At 39.0% G+C, this 17,478-nt stretch overlaps 1 protein-coding gene across 7 annotated transcripts in view; it reads left to right on the top strand.

The window, feature by feature from the left end:
• Positions 1 to 17,478, top strand: part of PCNT (pericentrin) — a 68,777-nt gene that overhangs the window by 22,617 nt on the left and 28,682 nt on the right. For 6 of the 7 annotated variants that reach the window (XM_079311059.1, XM_079311058.1, XM_079311055.1 and 3 more), the window contains exons 18-31: positions 599 to 837; positions 1,728 to 2,194; positions 3,227 to 3,803; positions 4,405 to 4,638; positions 5,568 to 5,732; positions 7,385 to 7,531; positions 8,070 to 8,221; positions 9,005 to 9,219; positions 9,654 to 9,880; positions 11,067 to 11,229; positions 11,740 to 11,883; positions 15,685 to 15,914; positions 16,142 to 16,261; positions 16,794 to 16,814. In XM_079311059.1, the coding sequence (XP_079167185.1) occupies positions 599 to 837; positions 1,728 to 2,194; positions 3,227 to 3,803; positions 4,405 to 4,638; positions 5,568 to 5,732; positions 7,385 to 7,531; positions 8,070 to 8,221; positions 9,005 to 9,219; positions 9,654 to 9,880; positions 11,067 to 11,229; positions 11,740 to 11,883; positions 15,685 to 15,914; positions 16,142 to 16,261; positions 16,794 to 16,814 (3,101 nt within the window). The remainder of the gene's footprint in view (positions 1 to 598; positions 838 to 1,727; positions 2,195 to 3,226; positions 3,804 to 4,404; positions 4,639 to 5,567; positions 5,733 to 7,384; positions 7,532 to 8,069; positions 8,222 to 9,004; positions 9,220 to 9,653; positions 9,881 to 11,066; positions 11,230 to 11,739; positions 11,884 to 15,684; positions 15,915 to 16,141; positions 16,262 to 16,793; positions 16,815 to 17,478) is intronic. The other variant, XM_079311057.1, reaches the window with a different exon arrangement.

Genomic DNA, 17,478 nt, shown 5'->3' with positions numbered 1-17,478 from the left:
CCATTTTTGATGCCTAGAAAGACACTGTCATACAAACATTGGAATTAACAATACATAACTTAGCTAATTTAACACATGTGGTTGTAATTGTATTCCACTGTATGCTGGCTGAAAGGATTAGTAGAGCTTTTTAAATTTGCCCTTATATTTCTTATCTTGAATTATTTATTTTTAATATTAGAGAGGATATGAAAACTGCTTAAATTAGAACATTTAGAGATTTGTCCTGCCTGACTTTTGGGGAAATGCCTTGTGTTAAATAAATGTGCAGAAGAGGAGATAAAACTTCCATAAATCTGCCATTATGTTGTCCAGCAAAAAAGTCTGCTCCTCTGGCTGTTGTAGATAAGGAGGCAGGTCCTGCCACAGGTTTTATGATTATTCTGTGTGTTAATACTGGTAAATTCCCTAGGTGGTGATAAAATGGAACAGAATATAAAATCATCTAGCTGAGCAGTTCTCCTTGTCCTGTAGTTAGCATGGTTACTGATAAATGGCACAGCTGACAAGATTCAGCTTTGTTGCTGTGCATCAACAGGAGCTTTTAATACAAATAATTTTATTGGTTTGTTGGTTTTTTTTTTTTTTTTCTTTCTAGAAATCACCAGACTGTGTCTCCAGAGTGCTCAAGATGTAGCACATCAGGTTGAGAAGGAGGTGGCTGAGGGAGTGTCTGTGTTGGAGGAAGAGCACAAAGCCAAGCTCACTCTCTCCAGCTCTGAGAAACAGCATATTGCAGAGCTCTCAGAGGAAATCAGGCTTTTAAAGGAAGAGATTGTAAAACAAAGAGAGTTCTCTGAGCAGAATGAAAAGCATCTGAAGGAAGAAATGGAAAAGGTCATTTGTGTGTGTGTGTGTTTTGTGTGGAGTTGGACAAAGTTTCAGCCTGGTGGGAAGGCCAAGGGAGGGAGAGGCAGCACTTGCATTTAAAAGTCCCAGGTTGGGGTTAGTAGCTAAAGCTTTAAATGTTCTTGCCTGGGTAGGCACAAATGTTGGAATACACTTCTGTTTTGGTGTAACTCTTGTACCTGAAAGCCTTAGAGCTGAGACAATCCTACTGTCACTCTTATATGTTAAATCACCTGTTCCATCTGAAGATAAACTTAGATTGGATGTTAATTCATTGCTTAAATTGTTGCACATTTGAATACTTATGAGAATTAGGTGGGTGAAGCTTTTATTTATCAAGTCCTCCCTTCCACCCTTTCTGAAGGGCCATGGATTATATATATCCTTTTCCAGGTTTAGAAACTGGTGGAGAAAGCCAGACACAGTCTTTATTTTGCTTCTGTCACTGAGCAATCATTTGCTGCTTTGGCTTCTGTTTTTGTGCTACATGCTTTTTATGTGGCTTTTAAAAGAAGTTTAAAATGTATTTTTATTCATGCCTAATATAAACACCTAAGATGCCCATGGCTGTATAAGTTAAAGTCCTGAAAAGAAGATAAGTGTCCTCAAGAGAAATATCAACCTATAGTACCATATTAATGCTAGAATTCTGTTTTAATTTTTTCTTATCTTCATAACTCAAATTAATTCTTAATCATTGAATTTATGCATGTCAGTTTATAAATTGTCATTTCAGCCTTACTTTCATTAGGAAGGATTACTTCACTACAAGAATTTAATCTTTGCAAGACCTTAAATGCCTGAGAGTGTTCACTTTAAGCACTTCATTTTGGTTTTGGTGATTTATTCTTTCTTGTTCTAAATTATTATCTTCACAGGTAAAATATAAGATTGCTGAGGATCACAGGAATGAATTAAAAGAAGAAGTCCAGAAAATAGAGAATATGTACAAAGAAAAAGAGAATAAATGGCAATGTGAAAGTGAGGCCCAGAGAATCCTAGCAGAAGAGAAGTTATCACTATTGCAAATGGAACTGCAAACCAGAGCAGAATCTGAGAAGCAGAACTTACAAAAACAGTTTGAACTCCGTGAAGCTGAAATGATTCAGCTTCAAGATCACCAAGCTGCCAAAATTCTAGAGCTGGAGAAGCTGGTGAAGGAGCAGCAGAACAACTTGCAGCAGCTGGAGGACAGCCTTGCAGGGGCCCAGGCTGTGCAGAAAGCTCAGCAGCAATATGAAGCTGACCTGGAGGCAGCCAAAGCCCTCATGGCAAAAGAAATGGAAAAAGCCACGCTCTGCCTGCAGGAGGAATGTGCACTCAAACTCCTGGAAGCACAAAACAAGTAAGTTTCCTTTTCTCTTCCCATTTTTAGAGTTGCTTTGTCTTACTTTAACCTTAATAATTCAAAATAGTCACTTGATGGCACTATCTGACTGACACAGAAATCATATGCCAGCCCTCAAAGAGAAGTGTGATAGTATCTGTGAGTGGAAAAATTCTCTAAATGTTTTTACACAATTCAAATGAATGTAAACAAACTTTTCCTGGTGAATGAGGCTTGTGCTAGCCATTGAATGCTGAGGTTGATGGGGCCCCCTTTGGTATTCTTCAATTATAGTTGATGCCTGGAATTACTGTTTTTCTTCCCCTTCCTTCACCTGTTGTTTCAAGTGAATTAAGGGAAGTAAACAACCACCTCTTGGATATTTGTATGCATTGCTTCAAATTTATTCCTTCTTCCCTCCCCAAAAATATGTTCTCAGAACAATACTGGAGAAATAATGACTGCAAGGAAAAATTGAAAGCAGCAACTTAACTTGTAGATAATTTTTTTTTTTTTTTTTTAGTTACTGGTGTCTGTATTCAAAAATATTCTAGTTGCTGATTGCATTAAGTGGTAGTACTTCAGATACTAAATCTTCAAGCTTTAAGTAGAACTCAGCTGGGTTTGGAGGAGCCCCAAGTATCCCACATACACTTGCACATCTGTCTTTGCCAGATGTTTTTAGAGGTGTTTGTTGTGGCAGTTCATTTATTTGCAGGCAGCACATTTGAGATGCAGCAATGTATGCACCATGAGATACTCTCATGGCAGTATTTCTCAAATGTGTTGCTTTGTATTTTTAAGTTGCCAGTTTTTCTAGTAATAACCAGATACTCCCAGGTGGCATTGCAGGAACCTTTAATTACATGGCTATGAAATCATTGTTATAGCTTGCCTTGAATTTAGTTCTGTGTTTGAAACAACAAGTAAAACTTGTGGAGAATAAGTGAGGTCTATTTATTTTCCTTGGATGATTATTTATTAGGTCAATTATTTTAAAAAACAGTGACTTTTTTGACAAGTCTCCTAATTTTCTTGCAAATAATATAGGTTTATGGAGGAACACAAAGCAATGACTCAGAAATTCACAACTGAGCAAGAGACTCTTCTCCAAAAGCTGAAAAATAAACATGTGGATGAGCTGGAACTCCAAAGTCAGCAGTTACAGGAGAAGCATAAGCAGCAGATTTTGTCTCTGACAGCTGATTTTCAGGCAAAACACCAAGCTGAAATTGAAACACTTAAATCTACATTGGAAAATCAACATCAGATTCAGCTTGAAAGTTGTGTTGCTGACCTACAGACAAAGCATCAGGCCCAAATTGATGAGCTGGAGATTAAACACTTGTCAAATCTGGATTCCTTGGAGTCTTCCTACCTATCTGAAATTCAGACTGTGAGAGATGAGCACAGTCAGGCTCTGGAGAAGCTACAGCTGCAGCACAGGGAGCAGCTTCAAGAGCAGGATAAGATGCATCAGGCACAGCTGCTTCAGGAGATTGAGATGCTGAAATTAAAGCATGCTGAAGAACTTCAGCTTTCTCTTAACAATTTGAAAATTGAGCTAGCTGCTGTTAATATGGAAAAGCTTAAAACCATGGCTCTTGAAGCAGAAGAAGCTCATAAGGTGAGTCAGAAAGAAAACCTGGCACAGGAGGTGAAATTTCATGGCACATTGTGTGGGATCACCTTTTCCTTTGTTCTCAGGGGATATTTTCACAACCTCTCTGTGCCAGCACTGACACACTGTGTGTGGCCATATTATGAGCTGAAGCAGGAAACTCTAGCTGAAAATTAAATCCATCTGTTGCTTCCTGCCCCAAATCCTCAGTCTGAGTCTTCTGTATCATTTGTTGAAAAGTTACAAATTAGGTGCATCTTTTAACATTTTTAAGATTGGAGGATCTCCATTCTGTGGATCAGAACTCCTCTCCCCAGTAGAGCTATTGTATAGCTCTTCAGAAAGTGATTAGACCAAAGTAAATGCAATTCTGGAGGTTAAGCCACATCTCTAGGAATCAGAAGATGCTTCTGAATAAGTAAGGATTTACAAAGCTTAAACTAGATAAGAAAAATAAACCCATTTCAATGTTTTAGAGGCTATGTATGCTCATCCTTCATGAAACAATATTGCTCCTGTTTACTTTAAAAGCTTGACAAATGGACTGCAAAGATATTTGCACTTACTTTTTTTTCCCCTCCCCTTTTTAAAATTAATTCTTCCTCAGGATGATGTGAACACAGCTCTTCGAAATCAAAGGCAGTTGCTGGAAGAAGAGAAACGTCTGGCCCTGGATCTGTTACGTGTGGAAGTGTTGCAGATGGAGGAAAGGCACAGGAAAGCACTCCAAGAGCTTCAGGATCTTCATGAGGCAGATATTAGGAAGCATAAGGAGGAATACTCCAGGGAATTGGAAGAAGAATTGGGGAAACTAAAAGCACAGCATGAATGTGAGCAAGAGGTCAGAATGCTGTTAATACCTAAACTCAAAAAAAAAATCCATGTTTTATCCTAAAATAAATTCAGTTTTATTCAGCTTAGTATATCTGGATGGTTTTTGAATTTTTTTAATGGTGCCAATAATGAGAGGATACAGTCTGACTTCTGTAGAAACAAGCAGCCACTGGTGTTGTATGTGACTTTCCTATAGTAGGAAAGTCACAAACAAAATGAGCTTTATCCAGCTACAACCACAGAACACATTAAATTAAAGTGCTACTATATTTTGCTTTTTCACTTACTAAATTGAAGATTTGGTAATATTCCAAATAATTCTTAAATCACTTTTAGAAGAATAGATTGCCTGGGGAGAAATTTTCTTTTGTTTCCTGGGAGGTTCTAATGGTGATTCAGTCTTCAAGCACATCATCCTAAAAATAGGATTTGTATATTCTAATGACTACAGTGACTCTTCTTAGAGAGAACTGTAGGAAAAAAAAAACCCTATATGAACAAAAATCTCTCAAACTTTTCAGTATTGTATCCCAGGATAATTGCATTAAATAGAGATGCATAATGTTTGCTCCCATTTGAACAAGGGAAATCACATCTTAACAAAATATGATCTCCTTGTGTTTCTCTCCCCTTCTTTCCTCTTTGGTTTTTAAAATTTCTTTTAGGGGAAAGAGTAAGTTGTGTTAGTCTGACCCAATGGCTTCATGAATACAGGAGATACTTGATACCTAATGCCTGGTTGCTTCTTATCTATTTTTATCAACCTGGTTTTTTCTATACTCAGCATGATGACAGACAGCAGCCCTGTGTGACCTTGAGGACTGTGAATGTACTTTTCAGAATTTGATTTAGCTTGATGGGTTTAGTTTGGTTTCATTTTTTTCTTTAATTCTAACACTGCAGCTAAAATATTTTATATTCCTTCCTTGTCTGCAGCTGTATGCTTCTGCATCAGCTTCTGAAGTAGAATCTGTGAGAAAAGCTCTTCTGGCTCAATTTGAGGATGTAAAATTGAAGCAGCAGCTTCAGTTCCAGGAGGAGATTGAGCTGCTGAAATGTCAGTCAGAGGTGCTGCTGGAACAGCAGATTGCACAGCTGAAGGTAGGCTCTGCTGAAAGTGCACTTCTGACTATGCACTGGGAGTGTGTTTTGCTGAAAAAGAGTAATTGGTGTAAGATTTTTGTTCTTCAGCCTCTGAAATGACAGTCTGAATGAGATCTCCCATGCTTCACAATATTAGAACTAGAAAAGCAGCACTGGAAATAAAGCAGTGTTCTGTGAGCAATTGTCTTTTTACCACAGTGTTGGTTTAAAGTGTTGAACTGGATATGAAGTGTCCTTCAGCCAAAACATCAGTGAAACATGCTCTAAGCAGCATTCTTGGTGTACATATTTCAGTTTGTCATTTGAAACTTTTTCTTCTTGCTGTCTGCAGACACTGTGCCCTTGGCCTAGCATCCCATCTACTGCACATACTGTGTGTGGCAAAATATTCAATATTATCTGAGCATTTCCCAAGTGTGTGATGGCAGTGAACTCCTTGTCTGAGATACTTTGTTGTTACTCTTGTTGTTAATTCTCTGCTTTCATTGATTCACTATGATAAATATCATGATAAGCATTTTCAAGATGTTTCCTGCCTCTGACCCTCTGTGTAGTCCTGATCACTGTTTGACCTCTCTGGCTGGTGCAGCTGTCTTTTGAAGCAGAGGGTACAAGTGTATCCTGAAAAGCTGCTGCAGGTATATTTGGCACTGCTGTCCTCAGCTGAACCCCAACCTTCATCCCACAGAAGCTGGGACTGGACTGTCATGCAGAAACTCCAGAAGTGATCCCTGCTTTTTTCTCTTATGCTGCCATAATTAGCATTTACAACACCAGAAACTTCACTTTTTGTTGCAACTTTTCCAGGTCTAATTCTCCTGCTGGTACAGCTGTCTATGGATTCAGTTAGATTTTTTTGCCTCATGAGCCTGATGACTGGAGTTTTGTCCCAAAAGAGACTGTCTGGATCTCTTTGCAGTGTCAGACTGGGCTGATACAGGTTTTTACAACAAGCCTTTCCCTTCCCACTCCCCTGTGCTGATTATGCAGTTGTCTTCATGCCAGCCTGTTCCCTTGGTTCTTCCCTCTGCCTTCCCTAGAAGATTTGAGGTATTCAGAATTGCTGTCTGTGCTCTCACATACTCTAAGTGCTTCTGTGAACAAGCAGGCTGCTTCAGAGATTTTGTCCACAAATGCCATGTTTTAGGTCAAGGAACATCATCCTTCCCTTCAGCTCATTTTTTTCCTTCCTAACTGCTAGGCCATGTGGCAAAGACTGAGCCAGTCTTTCTGCAAAGGATCCATGTCATCTTGGGTGACTGCAGGTCTTCTTTGAATCTTATTTCTTGCCATGGGGAAAATCTGTTCTCTTGACTTGCCAATGTGAAAAATAGGTGGCCATTATGTTGGAGTGTGTTGATGTTCATAGATAAAATTGTGCTTTATTAGTGCTGAGTACAGAGGGACAGTCACTGCCCTGGTTCTGCTGGCCACACCATTTTTGATTCTGATCACAGTCTGCATAATTTTATTGTTTGGAGGTGCCAATGTCTGAGTTACTGCTGATTATTCTGAGAGGCACAATGTGTACTTCTGAAGAATACAGAAAAAGTACAAGGCATGTTTGAGGTTTTTTTGGGAGGATGGTGGTGGTGTTCGGACACTTTTTTTCTTCTCCCAGTAAATCCAAGTATATGTGATTTATGCAGGATGAATTTGAAGCTGAAAAAAAGGCCTCACTACATGACAAGGAGCAGATGTTAATTCAGGAGAGGGAGAAGGCACAGGCTGCTCACCAAAAGGAACAAGAAAAGTTATCATCCCTGTTACAGGAAAGGGCAGCAATAATTACCCAGGTGTGGAGAACATACTTTAAACCTAGATTTTAAATGTGCTTTTGGGGTTGTATTTTAGCCCAGGGCTCTCTGTCTCAGTGTGCATATAGAGGAACTGCAGATATAATTCTTGTGGCATATTGGATTAGGGGGAAAGAGTAACACCAAAAATTCCCTGTCTGGGAATTCATTATTCTTTCCAGCTCTTCTTGTAAGACTTGATGAGGTTTGAGAATGCTGGCATGGGAGCAGAGTGCTTTTCTGTCTTTGCAGTTTTCTCTCAAATAGATATTTTTGACTTATTTGCTATCTTACTTATGAGAGAGAGTTTCTAACAAAATGGCAGCAAAATCTGCAAGTGGGGGGGTGGGTGTTTGCATACAAATATATATATTTATTTATATATAATCATGTGTTTTAATCTGGTATAGGTATCATCTGAACAAATAAATATTAGGAGACAAGTAATTTTTCTTGAAACTTGGTTTCAGGTAGGGTTTATAAAGCAAAGTTTAGGTGAAATTGTTAACTTTGTTGTGTTGCCACTGTATTTCCACAGCTGGAAAAGAAAGTGGCATCTTTGCAGCATGAAATAGAGCAGACCAACTCTGAACTGGGGACACTCCTTCAGTGGAGAAACAAGGAAAACCAAGAAGGAGGAAATTTGATAGCCTTGTTGAGGTCTGATATTGAGCAGTCAAAGGAGGAAAGGTTTGTTCACTTTAGTTACATAATGCTTGGAGTTTTTGTTTGGTTTTTTTTGTTTGCCTGTTTTCTCACCTTTCATAAAGAAATCAATCAGTAGGCAAAACTAAGCCAGCTCAAAACAGTAGGGTTGGAGAATGATATATTGCTTTTATTTGCAAATTACTTTGAGGTTTTTAAATTATCAACCTATTCTCACATTAGGAGCAAGTCAGGTATGTTTCTTGCTCTTCTTTCAGTGTGATGAAGACTTTGGTGTTTTGGGATTTCTGCTGTCTCAAATCTTGGAAAAATCTAAGAAATGGAGAGAGGTTCTGTGACCAAGAGGCTTTCAGATGTGGTGGATTGGTTTGAAATGTCATGAGGATGTGTGGATTAGAGAATAAGCTTCTAGAATTTCCTTTCTCATCTTTCAGAAACTGGCTTAGTGCTAATCTTTAAAGTAAAATATTTTCATAAACAGAAATAGAGCTTCTGTTATCAGATCTGCCAGAACACCCTGTAGGTGTTTTGATGTCACTGATACCATAGCAGTAGATGTATTTTCCTTGCTGATGCTTCCACAGGTATTGAAGGCTGAGATGTTTGTGACTGCATGACAAAGGTGTTTTGCTGTGCCAGCTCTTTAAAAATGACCTGTTTTTTGTGAGTCATCTGAATGATCTCCACTGATAACTGCTCAACCATGGCAGATGCCCATTTTAGACTGCCAGGTTTACAGTAGGTTCAAGGTGTTTTTCATACCAAGTGTGTGCAATTTTTCAAATGTCCAATATGCTTTTGTTCTAGGGAAAAACTGCGTGGATCTTGCCAGCATGTTTTGAAACTGCTTATGCAAGTGGTGAAGGCCACAGTAGTTATTGAGGACCTTATCTGCAGCAAGATTGGTCTTTGCCTTGATGACAGTCTGGCTTCTGGAGATCCTAAAGAAACTCAGAGTATTATGGAAGAAATGGCATTCATGCAGTGTTTTAAAGCTAAAGAAAACCATCACCTAGAAAAAGGTGAGTACAAATCAGAAAACATGGATGTAGTCAGTTCATGTTCTTGAAAACTCCCTTTTCATATCCTTTTGTATGGATGAAGATGGAAAGAATATATCTTTTTTCAATATTTTTATCTTTCAAAGCTGGTCCATGCTTAATATAGTGTCTACCAGTGTTCTCTCAGTTTAATTCTTTTAATAGTGCAGCTACTAAAATGTTGTTAGAAAAGTTTGGGTAGATTATAGGTTAGGAAAGATGGACTTGAATGCAGAGTTCCAGGTCCTGATGTATAGCACAAGATTGCCAAACCTTGTAAAAAACCCCTCATGATTTTTCAACACTGAGTTGTTGATGTGTCCAAGTTGCAATGCATGTCCATGTCATTGCCTAATGTCAGTTATTTTGGTGACCAGTTTTGTGGCTAGCTGTCACTTTTCTGTGTTTTTCAATAGCTTCCTTTTATTCAGTAGAGGAGTTGTTTGATGAAACTCTCACAGAATGCAACCAGCTGTCTCCAGGAGATGAAGAGGTGTCTGAGTTGAGCCAGTACTTATGTGAAAGTGTTTTTGCAAAGCCAGAATTGGCATGTGAAAGTGAAGAAACGATACTGAAAATTTGTCATCGTTTGCGCACTGCAGTGGAGAGACTTCTGGAGCTGGTTACAGAGTCAACTAAACAAGTAAAGCTTTTTAATCTGTACAGAGTCAACCTGCTCTGGTGGGAGATGTCCCTGCTCATAGCAGGGATTTGGAACTGTTTGGTCTTCCCTTTCAGCCCAAACCATTCTGTGATTTTGTGTATTACACCAAAAATGTGAAATCAGTTTTAAGTCTGTGCATTTAACCTTTTTAGAGATCCTGTGGGAAGGCAATAAATTGGTCACCGTAAGTACATTTAAACTGGGATTTTAAATTAATTTGGTAACTTCAGGAGACCAGGAGTTTTTTTGAAGGGGTTTTATCACACTTCACATTGATGCTTTTTCAACCTTGATAAGCAGGTTTAGGAAATCTCTGTCCAGTGTCTCAATGCTTGGGGAATATGAAGATAGCAAACAAACATCCTTGTAAATATATGCTGCTTTAATTGTGGCAAAATGAAATACACTTAGTATTATAAAAGACCCTGAGTATTTCCATAATGAGTTTTGCAGTGTCTAGACTGCACATCTGGGGTAGATGCACAAGCGCTGTAAACATCTGAGGATTTAATTTAGTGTGACAATAATTAGTTTATTGGGTAAGGAAATCTCTAATTGAAGAAAAGATGTGAAGGGGAAAAACGTTAATCTATTAATCAAGTATTTTGTGGAACCCAGGGATATGTGTCTGTGTGAAATGTACATTCACCATAATCCAAAATCCCTCTCAGAATGAGGTACATAAATTTACTTTTAGGTACTGATGGTGGTTCCACTGAGACATAGCCAACTTGTGGTTAAAGCACTTGGTGGATCTGGGTTGAGGTGACCCTCATCAGCTGTGATTCAGCATACTTTGCTTAATGGAATCCTGATATGTGGACTTCACTGTCTATTAGACATGACTGAATCTCTAGAATTTAAATGTAAGGATGCTTTGAATTTCAAATGGTTCAGGAAGTGTCAAGCTAAGCAGTTTAGCCAATAGGGAGGTATTTCTTTTTATGCACAGTGAAGAAACTTATGTTCTTAAGCAAAAATACTGGTGAGTACAGGGATTCACCAGTGTCCAAAGGTTTTGGGCAAAATCAGCTCAGTACTAAAATGAAACTTCAAATCTTGGACCTTAATGCATAGATGTTACTGAAGATGTGAGATTTTTGTGGAAGTGTCTGCAGTGCACATGCATCAGAGGTGTGATGCTGGGGCAATGGTTCCCTTGCAGCTGGAGAAGATGCACGAGAACCACGCGCAGTTCCAGGAGGAGTTCAGCCGCCGCAACCGCCAGACGGCGCAGGTGGTGAGCCAGCACCAGGAGCTGATGGAGTGCCTCAGTGAGGAGAGTGAGGCCAAGAACCAGCTGGCACTAGAGCTCCACAAGGCAGAGGGTAAGGAAGGGAAGCTGAGTGAATTGCAGTGTCATTTACTCACAGCTTGTTCCTCACAATATCTGTGATGTGCTTTGTGTTGCCTGCATTTCTTGGGCTCTAAATGTAACATCTGATTTTACTTCTTGGAGATTCTGTTTCTTCAAATGTCAGTCCTTAGCAGAGGATGTGCTGTAAGCTCATCCCAAGCCATCAAAGCTTAATGATCCCCGTTTGAATTCTACAGATTTGGAGACACTTCATGATGCGTCAGCCTCATAAAACCTTGATAATCTTAGAATATGTTAACTAGTACATTTTATTCCTTAATATTCCATCTTATTCCTTAAGATTCCTTGAGATTACTTTCAAATGCCTAACTTCAGTATAAACATAAATCATCTTTTACTACCTCCTTTTTATCTCACCTTCTATTGTTCGGCAAAAATTCTTTACTCATCTTTTCAAGCTGCTTTTTCCCAATAGATGAGTTTGTCTATGGCTTTATTTGCATTCTGACTTGGCTTCCAGGCATTATTGAAGGCTATGTTGCAGAAAAAGCTGCATTAGAAGAGGCCTTAAACCTGAAAGAGGAATCTGAGCGTCGACTTGTTTTAGAGCTGGAGAAGCTGCGGGAGCGCTTCCAGGAGCTGACCCAGGAGCAAGCAATCCTTGGTGAGTAGAGGGTGCAGCTCTCTGAGCACAGAACCAAGTTCCCTCCAGTCAGGGCACTTGGCAGTGTGTGTCATAGGTCAGAGTTTGGCTTGATGACCTAAGGAGCAGCTCAGGTACACAGGTAAGAGGGTCTTCCTGTCAAGACAGAAAGCTCTGCATCCATGGATCAGGGTCATCAGGAGGTTTGTGGCACAATAAAGGTGAAATGCCTGAAGGTTGGCACTCTCTGTATACTCTGTATAAGATTAAATGGATCACAATGCCCTGTTCATCTTGTACATGTGTCTGTGTTTTGATTTTTAGGAACACCTGTTGCTAATATAGCACAAAAAGAAGCTTCAGGTTTGTAATGAAAAGTGTGATTTTTATTCTTGCTGTGTTGCTGTAACACTGAGTGAATGAATTGATGACTTTTATTTTAGCAATGAGGAATAGTACTTAATAATTAGGTCTAACAGGTTACTGGTTTTATAAGTATCTTGGCCAAAAAAAGCTGTGACTTCTGTGATGCAAAATTAGGGATATTCAATTCAATAATGAATATTTGAAGTGAGATGTTTTGCTGACATCAGGCTTAAAGTGCATTGTGCCATTGTCTCTGTATTTGCCAGCTTCATTTTTTTTGAGGGGATGGAGTGAGTTGCAAGCTGACTGTGAGGTTCTAAGAATACAAAATGGCCTGTCAAAATGAGTAAATTAAGTTAAAGAAGGGAGGGAAGAAGAAAAATATTTGAGGTGACATTAAAGCTGTGAGCTAGAAAAGTACAGCAAGAACTGAAGGATGTCTAAGGGAGACAAGAGAAATATATCTGAATGGATTGGTAGGTCAGAAAAAAAGGAAAGCAGACTGGTGAGGAAGGCTGGTAAAGAAGAAATCAGGAATGATCTACAGAGTTACATAATAATTTTGGAAGTCAAGTGCTGTAGTCAAATTTGAAGATGCCAAATTGAAAGAGAAATTTTTTTTTTCCTCCTGAACTAAAGTTTCCATATTTAACCCTGAGCGACTAAAATTTAGATCCAGTAAATTCGTAGTTGCCATGATTGTTTTGTGGTCTACTCAAAATACAATCCTCACACATGTAGTCATAGATTCTTGCATATTCACTGTCTCTTGTTTCTAGACTTTTTCTTTTTCCCCGAGAGTGTGAGCTGAGTAAACCAAATCACTCAGATAAATAAAAAGTTACGTAGGTAAATTCCTGTTAGAGTCAAAAAGCTGCACTGAGCTTTCTTACCCATTGCTTCATCTTTATTCCTTCTGTCCATTCACATCTCCCTCAAACACTATTTTTAATTTGACCTATTTTTGGTGGCCACCTCACTGTCCTGAAATTTGCTGCTGCCCTCTGAAGGAGAGGGAATGTAAAACCCAGTTGGTTATGGTGTATTTTGGGATTGACATTCTCCCAGGAGCTGCAGCCCAGCTCGTGCCAGCAGCTGCCTAAAACTTGAACAGTTACTTTTGCTGCAAGGGCCAAGTCCTGAAATCCATCCCCTTTCCCCCACCCCAGCCATCTGTAGTACTCTTCCTCAGGTTTGGTATTGTTTGCAGTATATGGAAAACAAGATAAATACAAATCATATTGTTTGGAGTTGATTGACATGAGCTTATTCCTTGAAAAGCTGACTTCTCCTGTTTTTCATGTGGAGTGCTAATGTGAGTAGAATGGCCTTGCTAATTAAAACTTTTTTGGAATGGGGCTTGGCATTTGCTAATGATCTTGGGAGTGGGATGGAGTGTGATGGGGCCTTTCCAAAGGGGGATTGCATGATGTGAAGTGGCATTTATAAAATAGGTTTGTCTCTACAAAGAAACAAATCTGTGAGTTAATGTTCTATTGGTGTGTTGCTTGAAATTCTATTTATACACTTGGGGAACATGTGCTTAAAAAAAATAATTTAAAAATTTGTCAGAAAGATTGTGCTTAGAGGTTGCCAAAATTTGATACCTGCTTTGTGTGAAATATTGATGATTCTAGATAAAATCTGTTTGCCTTTTTTTTTTTTTCCCAATTAATTTGCATTTCTGTTTGAGGGGGTGACTTTGTAGGTCAGTGTTATCTGATCAGTATTTTGTTCCTCATAAGCCACTAGTGTTCCTCTGGATGCTAAAAAAGAAGCCATCAACCATGTTTCTTAGGATATAGGAGGAAAAATTCATGTGCTTGTTTTCCCAAATGCCAGTTCTTTTCTCTCATGGTCAATCTAAGTCCAGGACCTCCCTTGGATGCCCAAATATCTCCAGCACCTGACCATGCCCTCCTCTCTGCACCTTTTATTAGTAAATGCACTAGAGTGCTGTTATATTCACATTATTCCCATCTCCTGCTTGATAAAATGCTGTGGCCAGGATTGAGTATTCTGATGGCATTCAGACTATTGTTGGGTTTTGTGAGGTTTTTTTGTTTTTTTGGTTTTTTGTTTGGTTTTTTTTTGTTTCATCACATGATACATGTAATTCAAGATGTGTACAATGCAGCTCCAAGGGGGTTGGGAGAGAAATTAGGGGAGAGTCTTCACTTCATGCATTCTGCCAGAGCCTGAGTTACATCCACAACCAAATGAACTTGTGATTGTTTATTATTTTAAAATGAAATTAAAACTGGGAGTGTGGCACAGTGATTGCACTGTGGTTATTCTGTAGGCTATAATTAGTGCTTGGAGTGTAGCTGTAATCCAGCAGGATTGCTGTGGGGCTCAGGAGCTCATGTAGTCCATGCTTTTGTCCCAAACTTTTCTTGTTTCTCTTTGTCTGGCTTTTTTTTTTTTTTTTTTTGGGGGGGGGGGGCAGGGGGGGGGGTTGGTTTTTTTTTGTTTTGTTTTGTTTTGTTTTGTTTTGAAATTTTTATTTCCAGAGCCAGAGAATTCAGGCTCTTCACTTTGTTTTCCATTATCCTCACTGTGGTGACATGTTCCCCAATGTGTAGAGTAAATGTTATTGCATTGTTCCAAGCTTGTCACCCTTACCTTTTTATACTTGAACACGGAAATTTTCATGATTTTTTGCTTAGTATCAAGAGTTTAGAAATGTCATTGAATACCTGTGGATAATGAAGCCCTAGAAAAAATGTTGTGTCCCTTTTGGACAGCTTCAAAACCAAGAAAAATATTTATTCTTGAGGTGGGGCACAAGAGACATACTCCCCACACTGCCTGATTCAACTTGTAGCAGTAATTCAAGGGATCTCTAAACCTCAGCACAAATTCACATTCCTGGAGAAGCTGCTCAAATTCACCATGCTGGATTAAATCCACATCTATTTTATAAGCAAACATAAAATCTCCTTTCTTCCCATTGCACAATCTTGCAGGAGAAGGAAAAGGCAAGGGGCACACCTTTCCCCAACCAATCAGCTAATTAAATATCACTTACCTGGGTGCAATGCTTTCAGCAGAGCCTTGTCTATGTGCTAATTAATATCATTATCTGGTGCCCCAAGGAATGAGCTTTGATTACCCTTCTCTTACTGCTGATACAGTAACAGCAAGGGAAATGCTTTCACAGGTCATAAAATTCTCTCAGCTCTTTTTGAAGCCCATCTGCAGCCTTTAGCTCTCCTGTGTGACCTGCTGTGCTGGTGAGTCATCCATGCATTGACTGGAAATTATCTTTTTTTACCAGTTAGCACTGCCACCAGATGATCTGGCATGCAGGCATAGAAAAATGTCACTGCTCTTACAAATCTTTGCAAGCAGAGCAAAATTGTAGCAGCTTGTGATGGCATTAGGTCAGAAACACATACATTGAATTGGCCACCCTTCACTGACAGCTTTTATTATTTTTCTGTTCTTCCTCAGGTTTGCTGAAGGAGGTAGAATTTTTGTCAAAGGAGAAACTGGAGCTTCAGTGTCAGGCAGAAAAGGACCATTCCAACCTACGCTCTCAGATGAAGGTTTTGGAGGTGGAACTGGAAGAGCAGCTTCGAAGTAACCAAGACCTGGCTACAAAGTTACTGCAGGTTGCTGAATTGAAACAGCAAATTGAAGTTCTGGAAAAGCAGCTTAAAAGCCAGCGGCAGTTCATGGATGTAAGTGAGAGACCACATTCCCATAGGTTTGGAGGTGATAAATTCTCATCCTGGTTTGAGGCATGGAAGGTAGTCCTGATTATCAGTCATTAATTATTAGTAGTTAATTATTTTTTAAATTGCCAGTTTCTTCACCAGAAAAACAAAACCCTCAAGATTGTAATGAACCCTCAAGATTGTAATGAAATGTTCAAAAAGATTTTGATTGTCTCTGTCTGGGTTTACAGGAGCAAGCCATAGAAAGGGAGCATGAACGTGATGATTTTCAGCAGGAAATTCAGAAATTGGAAGAACAGTTAAAACTGTCAGCAAAATCACAGACTTCAGGACAGTCCAGAGAGCAAAGGGTGAGTAAAATCAGATTTGGTGGTCAATGGAGTTTATTACAATTAAATACCAAAACTGTAGGTTCTTGGGGGTCTGGCTCTTGGGAGACTTTCCTTCCTTTGTTACTCAGAGAACAGATTTTTTTTTCCCCAGCTTACTGAACTGCATTTAAGCAATGAGGGTGCACATATATTATTTGTTATGGAGATGCAATGAACTTTTACATGTGCTTTACTGTAAAGTTTGAGTTTGGTTTCAAGGAACCTCTGAGTGAGTCTGGTTTAAATGAATCAAGGAGGACAACACTACAGCACTGCACTCTAAAAAGTGCATCTGAGAAATGACTTCTGGGTTCTAAATGTGTTTATTTTTTTCCACCTAAGCAATTATAATAGAGATGTCATTTTGTCTGCATGCCTCATCCTATTTAACTTTATAAATGAGTCCTTGTTTACACATTTTTGTTTGATGCTTGGCTTCAAAGATTAACTTTTGCTTTTTTTTTTTCCCCTTTTGATTGGTTCTTTTTTCACATAAATGAACATTATACAGAACTATGAATTGATTCTACAGGTATGGTAAACAGCATGAATGTCTCCTAACTTTTCTTTCCTTTTCCTTTCAATCCCTTCTAGATATGCTTTAGCTTTTTTCCTCTTCTTGATATGCCAAGGCATGACTTAGTACGACCTGGAGCTAAGGATAATACAGGTTTTAGTGTGGCAGAATTCTTGCAGGGAATGAAGAACTGCTTTCACTTTATTTTCCTGTGCACAAGTTTTTAGCTCTCCTGGCTTATTGCTCAGAGGTGTTAGAGACTGTTATTCACTGGAACAGCCTTTTGGTACAGAAGGTGAAGTTGAGGTTTGGAACATGAAACCAAGATGGTGGTGATAAAACTGTGCCTTAGCCTTCAGCTTTTGTTTGTGGCCTGGCTCTTATCAAAACTTTTGAAGTAGTTAAATTTCATTTCCATCTATCTGTTTCTGTATAGTTATGGAATTATGTACCACAGTGTTAGAGGTGCACATCTGTATCTTCAAAATGAATGAATTTCCAGTGAATGAATTTTCCATGCTGGAGGGCATAGCTGACAAAACTAACACTGTAGTTTTGCAACCTCTCTCAGAAAGGATGAAATGGAATAAAACACACAAGGATGGTAACTAAGCAAGTGACATTTGTGGGTAGGTGAGGTGTGCAGGCATTCTGTGTGCCAGGAAATGTTAAAATTTGT

The sequence above is a fragment of the Erithacus rubecula genome, assembly GCF_903797595.1.
Source record: "Erithacus rubecula genome assembly, chromosome: 8".
NCBI lineage: Eukaryota > Metazoa > Chordata > Aves > Passeriformes > Muscicapidae > Erithacus > Erithacus rubecula.
Note: the sequence above shows the minus strand (reverse complement) of the source record. Positions and strands in the feature narration are given on the sequence as shown.